General features: G+C 34.4%; 2 protein-coding genes across 2 annotated transcripts; one reads left to right on the plus strand and one right to left on the minus strand.

The window, feature by feature from the left end:
• Positions 1–214: 214 nt before the first annotated feature.
• On the plus strand, positions 215–2,948 carry LOC145012127 (Zinc-binding dehydrogenase family protein). The gene is made up of 5 exons (XM_078970907.1): positions 215–588; positions 1,100–1,280; positions 1,404–1,570; positions 2,177–2,259; positions 2,368–2,948. The coding sequence occupies exons 1-5, from the start codon at positions 346–348 to the stop codon at positions 2,744–2,746; spliced, it is 1,053 nt and encodes a 350-aa protein (XP_078827033.1). The 5' UTR covers positions 215–345; the 3' UTR covers positions 2,747–2,948.
• Positions 2,949–2,968: 20 nt separating this feature from the next.
• Positions 2,969–6,112, minus strand: LOC145012126 (U3 small nucleolar RNA-associated protein 18 homolog). Its single transcript, XM_078970906.1, has 2 exons — positions 5,846–6,112; positions 2,969–4,823 (listed from the first exon to the last, which is right to left on the minus strand). Exon 2 carries the CDS (start codon positions 4,800–4,802, stop codon positions 3,207–3,209), a length of 1,596 nt encoding a protein of 531 aa, XP_078827032.1. The 5' UTR covers positions 4,803–4,823; positions 5,846–6,112; the 3' UTR covers positions 2,969–3,206.
• Between the last annotated feature and the right edge of the window lie 8,963 nt (positions 6,113–15,075).

Here is a 15,075-nt window from a genome sequence, read left to right on the forward strand (position 1 = left end):
AATTAAATTGCAATGAATATATTTCTTCATTTCTTATTTTAAAGTTTTACATTAAAAAATATTTATTGCTTACATTTTAATGTTAAATTCTTTTCTAAATTAACCCATAAATTATACGATCTTACACCTAATTTTGACAACATTAAATATAAATATCAATTATTATTTTTATATAAAATTACGTCCGGCTGTTTGGAAACCTTCATTGGAGATTTCTAACACGGTGTCCAATCTCCCGCCATAAATAAGGGTACCTCACCTCACCAGTCACCAAACCAAACCATACTGAACTGAACTGAATAATAGCAACGAGAATAGACGACTGAAGCAACACACAGAGCGATCATGGAAATAGATTTGGTTGGAAAAACAATGGAAAACAAGCAAATCATATTCAAAAGATATACGAATGAATCTGTAAAAGAAACCGACATGGAATTGAAGCTTGGAAATCCGATCAAATTGGAAGCACCGAAGGGATCGAATGCCGTTTTAGTTAAGAACCTCTACTTCTCCTGCGATCCTTACATGCGCGGCCGTATGCGCGATTTCCATCGCTCCTATATTCCTCCCTTCTCTCCTGGATCTGTAAGATTTCTTCTTCTTCTCCTTCTTCTTTCTTTCATTTTCATTCTTGCTTCTTGTTTGATTATGGTACGACACTTTATTGCATCGCGGGTAGTCCTTCGCCGGCTTCTGCAATCAGGCATCTTAATTATGTCTCTTTAGTCATCACGAGTACACCAAAACGCCTCCAAAATAGTGAATATCAATCGTTCGCTTTTGAATGATTATGATTTATGAGGAATATACTTTATCGATTCCAAAAAATTTGGCGAAACTCAATCGTTGATTTTTTACATAAAATTGAATCTATAAATAATGAATTTACCAGTTTGTAAACTAAATAGTTTTACCCCTTAAAAGAAAAGGGTTAATCATTTGCCCCTAAAAGGAATTTCAGTATAACACCATAAATTAAATAATTTACCTAGCTTTCCTGACTTTACTGAGGAACTTGTGTGTAGTGTAGGAAGAGTTTATGTTAACAAAATCAATTTATTTGGACTATTAAATGACATAATTACATATGTTGTAGGCAATAGAGGGGTTAGGAGTGTCAAAAGTGTTGGATTCTGATGATCCAAATTTCAAAAGAGGGGACTTGGTAACAGGATATACAAATTGGGAAGAATACACTTTAATCAAGAAGACTAATGAACTGAGGAGAATTCAACAAGATGACGGAATCCCTCTCTCTTACCATGTTGGTCTTCTTGGTAATTAACAGCATATTTTCAAGAATCTCTTTAATTTATCTAACAACTGGAATTTGACCAAATTGTATTAGAATTTAATTTAGTGGTTACAGAATCCTGATATAAAAATATAATATTATGCAGGCATGCCAGGATTTACAGCTTATGTTGGGTTTTACGAGGTTTGTGCTCCTAAAAAAGGAGACTATGTTTATGTATCTGCAGCATCTGGAGCTGTTGGACAGCTTTTTGGTCAACTCGCTAAGTTACATGGATGCTATGTGGTTGGAAGCGCTGGAACAAGCCAGAAAGTACATTTTACTTGTTTCTTATTTACTTAATGAGCTTAATGGTTAAACACTTAATATGGACATATACATGGCTGATGACTGTTTTGTTTTTACTTAACCTGGACATAATGACTTGATGGGTTAAGCCAAAAAACATGGCTTAACATGTTTTCTGTTCTTTTTTCCTTCCTAACTCTTCTCAAGTTAAAATTGACAAATACAATGAATACAACAATTTATCCAGCCAAACATCATTACCCATTCAACTGTTTTACCCAAATACAACTTAATGAGAAAAAATAGGACATATTTGGTCACAGAAGTTTATAGGAAAAAACAAAGTAAAAAAATGATAGAATTTAGATGCTTTTGTGACCAAAAATTTGACGAATACAATGAAATATGTTTTTTGGAACACAAGGGTAAAGTGGTCATTTACTCTTGTTCAGATGGTTTATTCGGTTTAGAAAAGAAACGTAAAAATTCATCCAGCCAGACATCAATACCCACTAGGGTAAAATTATTTTGAGAAAAGAAAAATAGAATATATTTAGTCTGAGAATTTTATAGGAAAAATAAAGTAGTATTTAGATGCTATTGTGACCGAAAAACACATACATTAATTAGGTGGAACTTTTAAAGAATAAGCTCGGGTTTGATGAAGCCTTCAACTACAAAGACGAATCAGACCTTGAGTCAGCTTTGATGAGGTAACGACGTCCTCATATTTCCTAAAAGATCGATGTTAAGTCTTTTTTTAAATATATGTATGTATGTTACTTAAGAAGGGGTAATTTGGTAATTTACTATGATGGTAGGTACTTCCCTCAAGGAATCGATATATACTTTGATAACGTGGGGGGAGGGATGCTTGATGCAGCACTCGCAAACATGAGGGCCCATGGACGTGTGGCCATATGTGGGATGGTTTCTCAAAACAATAGAACCGATCCGCAGAGTTTTCGCAACATGTTTAGTATTATATCAAAGCGTATAACAATAAAAGGTTTCCTTCAGAGCGATTTTATCCATTTATACCCCAGGTTTTTGGAGGAAATTACGGGTTACTACAAACAGGGAAAGATTGTTTACATAGAGAATATGAACCATGGCCTTGAAACTTCACCGGCTGCCTTTGTTGGCCTCTTTTCCGGCAAGAATGTTGGTAAGCAAGTCATATGCGTGGCTACCGAGTAATTGTATCTGATCAGTAAGCAAGTCACAAAGGTCCAATGTAGTTTTGACTCGCACAAATGTTGGTGGTTTTGGTCCCTAAACCTAGCTTCATTAACTGAAATCTGTTAAGTCATTGTATCTTATTAGACTCATTAGGTAATAGATGAATCCATAAACAATTTGTATGCAGTTTCAAAAGAACTGGCTTTTTATTCCGATTCAACATTATTAATTTATCATAAGTTATAAACCAACGGAAGTAAATAGATTAATCTCTGACTAAATCTGATTACCAAATTCTTTGTAAAATTGCAACAGAAGTAAATAATAAAAAAATAATACAAAGTGAAACCAAAACAGTATTTAGCCAAAAATAAACACAGCGAATATAGATGTCGCTGTAACTTAAATTCTATCAAGTAGAAACAAAAATGGTACAGTAAGGTAAAAACCAGACAGATTTAGCTTGTGTATGACTACTTTATGCATGTCGGTAATGATTTAACTTGTAAAGCAAGACATGACCAGCAGCATTCCCCAAAGCCATCATCCCTCCACCCGGACTAAAATCCAAACACCGAGGAAACTGCAACGCCTTATTTGCTGGTGGCCAGTTTGAAAAAACAGTAAACGAAGGCACATGCACCAACTTCATACTGTTCTTCTTCATACTCGAACAAATCGCCAAAATCTGCGCATCGCAATTAAACTTAATAAAATCAACTTTTGTTGTCAGATTCTCGATCCTTTTCATCGGTTTTCTGTTTCCCCCCAAAAATTCCTCCTTATTGTAAACATTCACAATCCCACTATCGGACCCCGCTGCAAATATGTTCCCCTTTGGTGACATTCCAAGAGCTGTACCCGTTAAGCACCCTTCATCAACACCTTTATGAAAACAACTCATGCTTCTCATATCAAAATGGTAGATCTGCCCGTCCCCGCCCGTGGCTACCAACTCCTGCCCGTCATTCCCAAAAGTTAAAGCCCGGGCAGTTCCGTTCATTTTTAGAGTTCCTATTAATTCTTTTGTTTTGGATGACACCAGTAAAATATATCCTTCGTTGCCAATAAACGCGATTGTTTTCGAATCCGGAGAGATTTCAAAAGTTTCTAGGCTTTTCTCCTCACGCCCCACTAACGGCCCGATTTTATCCATCTTCGCTTTGACCAAGTCAAAGCTGTAAAAAAACTTTCGCCTTCCAGAGAGAATAACCTGGGAACCATCTGGCGTGAAAGACGCCTTTCTGATTGGACAATCATCAACAAAAATGGATTGAATTTTCGTGTTTCGTTTTCCATCGATCTGAAAAAACCGCAGCTTTTTGTCGAGTCCACCGGTCAGGAGTAACTGACCGTTTCTATGGAACTGAACCGAATTAATCGGACCGCTTGATGGGTCCTGTCCGTTTGCATCAACTAATCTTGAATACTCGAGTAACCCGGGCAGCAGTTTTGAGCTGCCCGGAACAACAAGATCTTCGGTGGTTTGAAGAATACCATCAAAATCTCCATCGCTGTCATCGGAGTTGTAAACATGTGAATCGGGCCGGGCCCAGTCTGTGCTCGGGTTGAGCTTCATGTGATGGGCCCGCAATCTTGATACATACTCGGATCCGGATATTATTTTCTCATCTTCTTCTTTCCGGATCTTTCTTAAACGGTTGACTTTTGAAATGTTTATGTTTGTTTTTGCTTCCTCTTCATCTACCCAAACGGGTGTCCGTGGGGCGAGATCCTCTGTGGCAACGATTGCTGCATCCTCTTCATATACAGACAATGCACTGTTGGCAGAACGATCAGTAATGAACAAAGCATCTTCTTCTTCTTCAATGTTCTTCCCAAACTCAACTGGATACAAAGACCCAAACAAGACGTTTTCAAGTTTCTTCATCTCGGTTTCAGCTACTTTGTCCTCTCTCTTTTTCTTCTTAGGCTTCACTATGCTCAAATTTTCTGAAATTTTCGTTTCTTGTAACATATCTAAATGTAAAGGTGATTCAAGATCACGATTCTTTCTTTTTGTCTTCTCGCCTATGTCTTTAGAAACCGCATTTTGAGAAATCAAAGTAGCCATTTCTTGCTGCGACAGCTGTCACTGCAAAATTAAACACAGCATGCGTAAACTAAAGAAACAAACACGTCTGCATGATAAAATTCCAAAAGCAAATCATGGTAAATACACTGAAATACAAGGATAAAAGCTAATAGTTTTCCTATATAAGATTCTACTGCGCTTGTGTGTGAATATGTGATATTAAAGTTCCAAACAACTCATACAATCAGAAAATAATAAAAATCTAACTTAAGTCACAAATTTATGCAAACAGATTTATGTGACCATTTATGCAAACAAAACCTGAAAATAATAAAAATCAGAAAATAATACAAACATACAATCAGAAAAATAAAAATCCATTTATGGGAACAAAACCTGAAAATAAACTCATACAATCAGATTTATGTGACAGATTACAAATCTAGAATTACTTTATGGACATAACAGCACATAACTTAAGCATATCAGCAGATTATTCAGCAATGCATATGAAGCACATAGAGTCATGGACAGAAGTCCATGCTGCACAGGGAAGTCCACGAGAAATCACTGAAACTAATAGGGCTATTTTTGTCCAAAATGTAACTGAAAAAGGGGAAGAATTTAGACATGTCCTGATGTCCATAGAGTAGTTGTAGAGAGTTTGAACTTTTTTGAAATAGAGATGTAGATTCAAAAAGTTATTCACTCACCATATTATATTGAGATCTTCTATATTAGCGCATTACCTATTTTTTAAGAGATTTCACAAAATAAATATCGTTTATGAATCATATAAAAATTTTTAGGTTCACATACTCTGCACCATCCTTAGCATTCAAGTTCACAAGAGAAGCAATAATTTCTCAAATAAACAAGCCAGTGGAATCAAATCGAGACAAACTTGAAAACTGTGTAATATGCTTGGATGATAAATCTACCTAATACTTCTTTACAGTACGAAATCATAAATACTGAAATCAGTAGCACAACAAATTAACACAGTAGCAACAACTCAAAAATAGAAATACAAAAAAAAAACGCACAAACCAAAATTGATAACAGTACGAAATCAGAAATACCAATGGATGCCGATTCGTTGATAGCGGTGTTGGACGATCCAATTCTCGTTGTCACCGATGGTAGTGATGGACGAAATCAGATATACCGATGGCAGCGTCGCCGGCTCGATGGTGGAGGAACTCTGCGTCGCCGTATCGATTGTGAAAATGCTCTACGTCGGCAGCTTCGCCGGTCGCCGGCAGCGCCACCGTTTATCAGAAGCGGGAAGCGGCAGAAAGAACTACGGAAGCGTGAAGTTAATATTTGATTTAGGGTTTATAGTTATCCGTACAGAAAGTTAATAACGTCGATATATTTACAAATCTTCTTGTCCATAAATTAAATATCCTTTTATTCTATTTTTTTCGAATTTGACCAATTAAATGATAATATATATTATTTTAATATATTTAAATATCAAAATATCATTAAATAAACATAATATATATCATTATTTAATTCAGTAGAAAGATCGTTAAAAACAAAAAATATGAAAATATTTAATTTCTTTTAAGAAATATTGTTAAGTTAAAATGAAAAAAACTTGTTTGAATTAGCTGTCAATAAATAATACTAACCTAATAGATTTTTATTTTATTATTTATATTACAACAAAACATGAAAGGTTTTATATATAAATTTTTAAATATTAAATATTGAAATTAAAAATAATATCATGATAGATATATTTTAGTTATTTTTTATAGTTTATTTTAATATATTTTATTTTATTTTTAACTAATCGTTACGTATAATTTTGTATTATTTATTTTTATCTATATCAAGAAACCTTCTAATCATTATGTTTAATTTCAGATTTTTCGAAGACTCTGTGGAGCGAGAATGATGGGGAAATGCGGAAATCGAATAGACTTAAAGATTGAAGAACATTGGGTTTTGTGACTTTAGAAGATGGTACAAAATAGGCTAGTTGGTGAATGGAAACTTGAAGAAAATATGGGCTACTTGATTTATGAAAATTTGTCACATGGGTCTTGGACTTAAAGAAGATGGAAGCAACATTTGGGTTTTACATATTTGAATGATCAACACAGGTATTTGAGATTTGGATGATTAAAAAGAAATAAATTCGACAAAATTTGGAGAATTTAGAAGAATCATAGGCTTACAATCAGATGGAGAAGAGTTGGACCAAAAGACAAGTGTTGGAGCCCAATTGCTGAAAAGCCCAAAATCACACGCAAACCTATCATGCGACTCGCATAATGTTTTTGCATTTGAACCATGAGGCCCGCGTAGACTCCCAACAAGGGCATTTTCGGGATTTTCGTTTTAGCTGTTATTTAGGGAAGTTTTGTAAGGGTCTTTTGGACTTTCGACCAGATCTTTTAAGGTCATTTTCTCTGGAGTTTGAAACTCTCATGAAGGCTTGATGAACATCAATTTCATCTCATTTTGGTCCTTGAATTTTTGGTATTTCTAAACATTTTTCATTTTATTTGAGTTTATCCATGTTAGGCCAAACTAATATTGGTTGACTTCGATGTAGTTACTTGAATATTTGGTTATTTTGAAGAATGTCATGAACTTGGGTTTTAATGTCTATGAAGATATTTTCTAGAAAAGTTCATTCATATTTATACGTCTTTAATCATGAGTTTAGATCTATGAATATTAATCTTGTTGGTTAATTTCTTAATTAAGTAATGGATCTTAAAACTAATAAACAACAATCGGTTTAAGTGTTCGTTTTCACTTCATATAAATCAAGAAAATGTTGTCTCCATAAGGGTAATGGAAACATTTTTTTATTACTTTTTGAATTTGGTAACTCTTAAAACTTAATGCTAATTGATATTTTCACATATTACATGCTTCATTAACTTTGTGAGTTAATGAGCTTATTTATCCATTTTAATAATTAAGAATAGTTGAGCTAACTTATGAATATAAGTTTTTATATCCAAGTTTAGATATTGAACGTAAGGATTGCACATTGAGATTCTGATGATTATTCAACCAAATGTGCAAGTGATGAAATTCAAATGTCAACCACTCCCTTCATATTGATTTACATCAACTTTTACTAACTTAATTTGTATTTTATTTGTACTAGTTAAAATTAGATTTATAAAAAAAATATTAAAACCCCGATTTTTATTCTCATAGTCTTTTTACAAGTATTTTTACAAAGATGTTTATTAGAGATACAAATCGAACCAATCCTTGGGGATTCGATCACTATACCACCATACACTATATTTCTGTATAAGATTTAAGATTATTTGCTAGTTTGCCTCAACAACCACCAAGTCATACAAAATATACTATGATACATAAATCTCATCAAGAGTTTTAAAACACGTCGATTAGTAAATGTGATATTTAATTTTTCAATACATGTTTTGGAAGACCTACATTTGACTTTATGTTGGTGTGCGAGAACCCATGCCTTAATTCATACCTAAAAAACTAAGGTGAACCGGAATTAAAAAAATTATACAATATGAAGCAAAATAATTAAAAAAATATAGTTGGTGCTCCCCACCATCATTTAAAGATCACCTACATTTCTAGTGATATCGATCCCTGTATGTAAAATTAAAGCACCAACCTTATGTGTGTCTTTTTTTTCAATTTCATGCACTACATATAACAAAGATGAAAAGAGAAAAGAAGCATATATGAGTAACAAAACACTGAAATATTATCCTTATATAGCCAAAACATTTTAATTAACTAGCCAATAACATAAATTGAAGAGTTAGGGGTCTCAAAACATTGATATTTTTATTAATCAATCAATTAAATAACATATTTTGAAATTATTACAATCATTATTAAAATGCATTTGAAAGATTATTAGGGTTTCAAATGAATATGATTGAAGTGTTTTAGCATATATATATATATATATATATATATATATATATATATATATATATATATATATATATATATATATATGTGTGTGTGTGTGTGTGCATGTGTGTGTGTGTTTATTTGTGTGTTCAAATGAGAATAATTATAAGATTTGAGAACTTGAGAACAAATCTAAACAACTAGTTTTAAATGTTGAAAATTTAAAGATTTTGTCACATCCCCGACAGACACCGGAAACGCATGGTTATGCGACGTCATCATGGATCACATATATTGATTAAATTGAACAATACACAAAAATTATAACATAAATATCACTTCCATTTCTAAATAAAATATTACATCTGGTACTAAGTTTTAGCATACTCAAATAATACAGTACATGGAACGCCTTAACAAATAGGCAAAATAATAACAATATAAATAAAGACAAATAGTACTCTGCGATTTTGATGAATGTTTCCCAAAAGATTGAAACGTTTGACTTTTAAGTTCCTGAGAATACATGTGACTTGAAAATGTCAACATAAAGTTTGTGTGTTCACAAGTTTGAATATTTGTATCAAACGTACTTATCATACCAAAAAGTATATGTTTTTATCGTATATAAATATTTTCAACTTATATTTATATGCGTACTTTTACCCTGGAATGTAATCGTTTTAGTGAATATAAGTAGTCTTTCAACTTATATTATATGATTTTAGGCTAACATTTATCAACGTTACAATGAGTTTCTAAGGTAAAACCTTATAATCTTATCTGTAAAACCTTGATCACGTTGAATACATTATCAACACCAACGATGTTGATCTGGCTTCATAAGACATCATGATATATTAGTTGTTAGCTAAGTTACATGATCTGTTATCTTTGTGATATGCAGTTTTTTATAGCATATATCTTTCATATGTAGTAGTTATCTGTAACGCATGTGTTTTTGGGTTTGTCATTAATGTTGATATAATACTCTAGGTTAACCTTTGTAACCCGTTTTGAAATAATAGAAGTGTATTATTTGAGTATTATGTGTTATGTGCTTAATTGTGTGTCTTAATTTAATTAAGAATAAAAATAAGCGTCAAAATGAAATGTTACATAAAGCCTATATCTATGGATAATGTTGTAGTAGTTGAAACGAGGTTTCCGAGTATATAAAGAATGCCGAAATCCGAGTAATAACGAAGAAGTTATAACCTGTCGAAGTTTCGCGACAGAACCGGCAACGCTGAATGACGTAAAAAGTGAAATTTACGTTAGTGCAATATTTAGCCTTAGCGATCTAAGCGAATGTTGTAGAGTTCCTTAAACTGAGAGTGTGCATGAAAAGAACGCCCAAATCTAACTTCGTATGGGGAAGTTATGATTTTTCGAAGTTTCGACTTAGCGGTATGCAGCCCGAATACTCGAAATAGAGATTGAGTGATATTTAGCAAAAAATTTATAAATGAGAATTGAATATCTCATTGATAGTAGTCCAGCGATAAAAAGACAGACGAAAACAGAGTTCAGATGAAGGAGTTATGAATTTCGAACAGAGTTTTGCTGTCCCGGCCTACTAAAAATAATATATAAGTAATATACTTATAATATATTAAAAATCAAGTCAAAATTAGCCAATGGAGTCTAAACGAGAATTGTAGAGCATAATCTCACCTCCGTGTCGATATAAAGAACGTCAAAAGCGGAGTTCGTATGCGAAAGTAATGAATTTCTGGAGTTCGGGGCGCGAAACCCCAAAACTGTCAGATACCACGACGTGGCAAGTCTTCTGACACCTCCGGGAGTCCCCCAGATGCAACTTGCGATGACGCATGCAGTGACGACCAAGACCACGACGTGGAAAAAGGTTGCCATGACGTGGCAAGGGCCAGTTTTGCCCTATAAATAGATTTGAAGGGCCAGCCGTTTAGGGTTGCTCATTCTCTCATCTCTCATCCATATTACCTCGATTTACGTGCAAAGAAGTACCCCCGAAGCCCCGGTATCAACCCCGAGACCCGAAGCAAGTCTGGTTGCCATTAGGATATCTATTGTTGAGGAAACCCCTTAGGAGTAATGTCCGTCCCGATGAAAATCCTAGATTAGGTCCCTTGAGATAGATGTTGTTTTAGGGACGTAAAGTGAGGTTAATGGGAATGGGTAATCGGGTTATTGTTGGTTGGTGAAATTAAATATAATTTATTTATTGTGGGTTGAAAACCCTATATGCTCACCAAGCTCCCAAGCCTGACCCACTAAGTTTTATTTGTATTATAGGAAGTGGCGCAAGGGCATAAGATGGATGAATCATCGAGTTGTTTTGTTTACAAGTCTATATATGTATATATTTGTTGAATGACTTGTAATGTTATCGTTTATGCTTTATGGTCTGTATCGGAACATGACATCCCGAGTTTTGATTATATAATGAAAATGCATCTCTTGATGAAATGCTTTGATAAATATTATTTTATCATATTTTGTTTTGGGGAACAAATTCCGCAACTCTTTTAAATCAAAAGGATTTACTCTGAAATTATTTTAAAAAACATAAATGAAAACGGTCTTTTATGGCCGAGATTTTCCGGATGTCACATTATCATAGTTATTCAAATCCATGATATGTAGGGATCTGAATCTAGAATAGTCATCAACCTAGTATATAAATTACACTAGGGTCACATTTAAAAATAAGTTTGTGCACTCTCTCTTTGTGATAGATTTTCTTAATCAAAAATTGTTTTTAATTAATCTCTTATTGATCTTGTCATTGTTTGACTACTTTTCTTCTTATTTCGATCCTTCCATTGGTATCAGCGCAGGTACCTTTATCTCATAATGACTAAGGTGCTGTTTGTTTTTTCTGAGGCAAAACGTCTGCAGTCTGCGGACCACATCTGTAGACCTCTGCAGTAGAAGAGGTGGACCAAACGTCTGCAGTCTGAAAAAAAAAGACTGTTTGTTTTTTTAACATCTGCGGGCTATTAAAATAAACTGAAATCTAAATAAACTGATTTTTTAAAACTTCAAAGCGAATTTTTTATATATTTTTACGACTTTATTATAAATATATAACGAATCTAGATCAACTTTTATGTATTATTATATAAAAAATAAAAATAAAAATGGTATTAATTCATATACATATTTGATAAAAACCAACAACTTTGATTGCAAAGTTATAACTAAACATTATAATTAGTGATCAAAAAATTTGATACATAAATAGATGGAAATAAACTTCGATTTTTTCAAATAAATCTATTAAAAATGTACGATAAATATTTTCTCGAGAAATTGATGATCCTCTATTAAATAAAGTTTTACAAAATTTTGGCAAAAAAATATAAGAATATATTATGATTTTTTTTCATATTTATATAAACAACTTCAACGAATGTTATTATAATAAATTTTTATTTATAAATTTGTTAAAAATATCATGTTTGTATCGTCAAATGTTTTTTTTTAAGTTTTGTAATTTTTTTTCATATTGTTTATCATTAATAAAGTTGGAAAAAATATAAATTAAAAAAAAAAAACTTTAAAAAAATAAAGATATATATGTTTTTTTAAGCTAGAAGATGTCTGAAGATGTTAGAAGACTCTGGTCCACATCTGCGCCAAGAAGAGGGCGCGCAGACATTTTTAGGTCTGCAGTCTTCAAAAAAACAAACAGTCTGCGAAGACTAATGTCTGCGCGTGGTCTGCGCGGCGCAGACAGAAGACGTCTCGCAGATCTGCAGACAAAAAACAAACATTACCTAAACCTTCTTCTTCATTTTCTTCTCTCGACTCTAAACTTTTCTCTAGTTGCCACCCCTAGAAACAAATTTCCTATTTTCGATGAAAAGAACTTACCCATATGGAAAAACAAAGTTATGGTTGTTCTTGAAACCATGGATCATGATATTCTAGACATTATCAAAAAAGGTCCACATTATCCCACCTTTGATGCAACAAAAGATAGTATGAAGATTGAATTTATTAAGAAAACTCATAAACAATTGTTTAATAAAGATGATAGGCTTCTACATAGCCTTGAGCTTGTGTTGCAATAGGCAACTCACTTTCTTATGATATATATATCACCTTTTTCAGAACTGTCTCTGCCAAGGAGATGATCGATACGCTAACGGTAGCATATGAAGGAACCAAAGAAGTCAAAGCTACCATGGTAACAGTCTAAATCGCATATATGAACACTTCTTTACTCAAAGGAAAGAATCTCTTACTCAAACTTTTAATCATTCCATCTTTGTAATTAATGACATGGGAAGAGTTGATACTTTCAAATACGAGAATGTTTTGGTTCTAAAATTTGTAGATTCTTTCGATGAAAAATGGGAACATCATGTTGATGTGTTGAAGAACAGTGAGAAAATCCACTTTATGGATCTTCACAACTTTATGGAAATTTGAAATTTTTTGAAGAAACAAAGGGTATCGAGGAAAGAAATAATGAAAGACGGCTTCAAAGAAAGATCTTCTGAACTATTCTCCAAATAATCAAGTTTTGTCCCTTAAAGTGAAAGTGACAAGTCAGATAATGTTGATTCAAAGGAAGAGCACAATGTTGAGCTTTACTCAAGTGTTGTTATGATTGTAAAGCACATTGAAAAGTCTGAAAACAAGACTTAGTGAAGCTAAAAAGTTTCCTGCAAAACTTAGTTCATCAACATCTAAATGATCTAATGCTGGTAACTCTAAAAAGGATGATGGAAAGTGTTCAATTGTGGAGGCATCGATCACATTGCTCATGACTACAAAATCAAGAAAATCATTCCAAAGGATGATTCTTATAAAGCAAAGTACAAGCGTTTGGTTGCCTTTCTGAACAGGCAAATGTAACGCCCCAAAAATACGAGCGAAAAATTTCATTTTTGAAATTTTATACTTAGCAAAACATTCGAATTAAAACGTTTACTGATCATAACATTTTATAAAGATATCACATGTCTGGAAAACATTTCATAAAACATAATAATGTCAGAGTACAAATCCCCAGGAAGATCTCATGATGCGGAATACGAAACATGTGTGTGATGGGCCACTACCGCGCCAGCTCCTTCCCCTTCGAAGAAGAGGTACCTGAAACTAAAACTTAAAACTGTAACCACGAAGCTTAGTGAGTTCCCCCATCATACCGCATACCATACAATCACATATCATACATATTGCTAGGCATTTCTGGGGTTCCCGACCTACCCGGTACAACCATTCTAGGGTGCCGACCTACCCGTGTCAAGCCATTCTGGGGTGCTGACTACCCTTCGGTCCTGACGACCGAACCTCAGGGACTATTTCACCCCTACTGCTACTATCACATATATCATAACATAACATATTATCAGACATATCTGGGGTGCCTGAACTACCCTACGGTCCTAGCAACCGAACTCGAGGATTGGTACCCTCCTACTACCTCTATTGCATATAACATAACAAGCCAGCATGCAAACATATAATCACATACTGTCAGACGTATTTGGGGTGTCTGACTACCCTTCGGTCCTAACAACCGAACTCTACTACTATCACATATAACATATCATGCTAGCATATAACATATCATGTAGTAGCAAACCTAGATGATATCACAAAGACAATCATCTATCATACATCTCCTACTGGTGGGCCGGCATTGTGGCCTTAGACCCACCGCTACTGGAAGGTAACTCACCTCGTAGCTGCTGATCTGTGTGGGAATAGTCTGTCTGTCTGCTGCTGCTGCTCCGGAAATCCTCCGGCTGTAATTCCCACCAAACACTTAGTCAAATACTGCTGATCTGTATGGGAATAGCCAGTTGACCAGACTCGCCGAGTTGGCTTGCCGACTCGCCGAGTCCCTTTCTCTATACCCAAGTCTTAATAGTCCTGCATCCTACTCGCCGAGTTGTATGAACAACTCGCCGAGTTCGCCTTCATCCGAAGAACACTCTACGCTGTGACTCGCCGAGTTGTATGAACAACTCGTCGAGTCTGTTCTTGATCTAAGAAGATTGTCTTGAACTCGCCGATTCAGGGCATAGACTCGCCGAGTTCCTTCATGGATGAGTTCGGCTTCCAACTCACCGAGTCCACCCCGGACTCACTACACTACTCGCTATAACGAAAAGGGGGAAAACTCGGGAAACGCGTCTCGACTCACCGAGTCCGATGAACGACTCGCCGATTCGTTACCATGCAATTACTATATGGTCGATTCTGCTCGAATCCAACTCATGCCATACATAGATCTGTGATCCTGGGGCTTGATTTACATGTAAAGTTTCCAACTTTACGTGTAAATAGGCAACCATGAGAGTTTTAGGGTCCAAAATGCACCAAAAAGGGTAGATCTAGGGCTTTCATGTAAAGGTTAATCAGCTTACTACGAACCCTCAGACCTACCCGGGGTTGGAAATGGTTCAAGAAGGACTTT

The sequence above is a fragment of the Lactuca saligna genome, chromosome 8 (assembly GCF_052625555.1).
Source record: "Lactuca saligna cultivar CGN05327 chromosome 8, ASM5262555v1, whole genome shotgun sequence".
Lineage (NCBI taxonomy): Eukaryota > Viridiplantae > Streptophyta > Magnoliopsida > Asterales > Asteraceae > Lactuca > Lactuca saligna.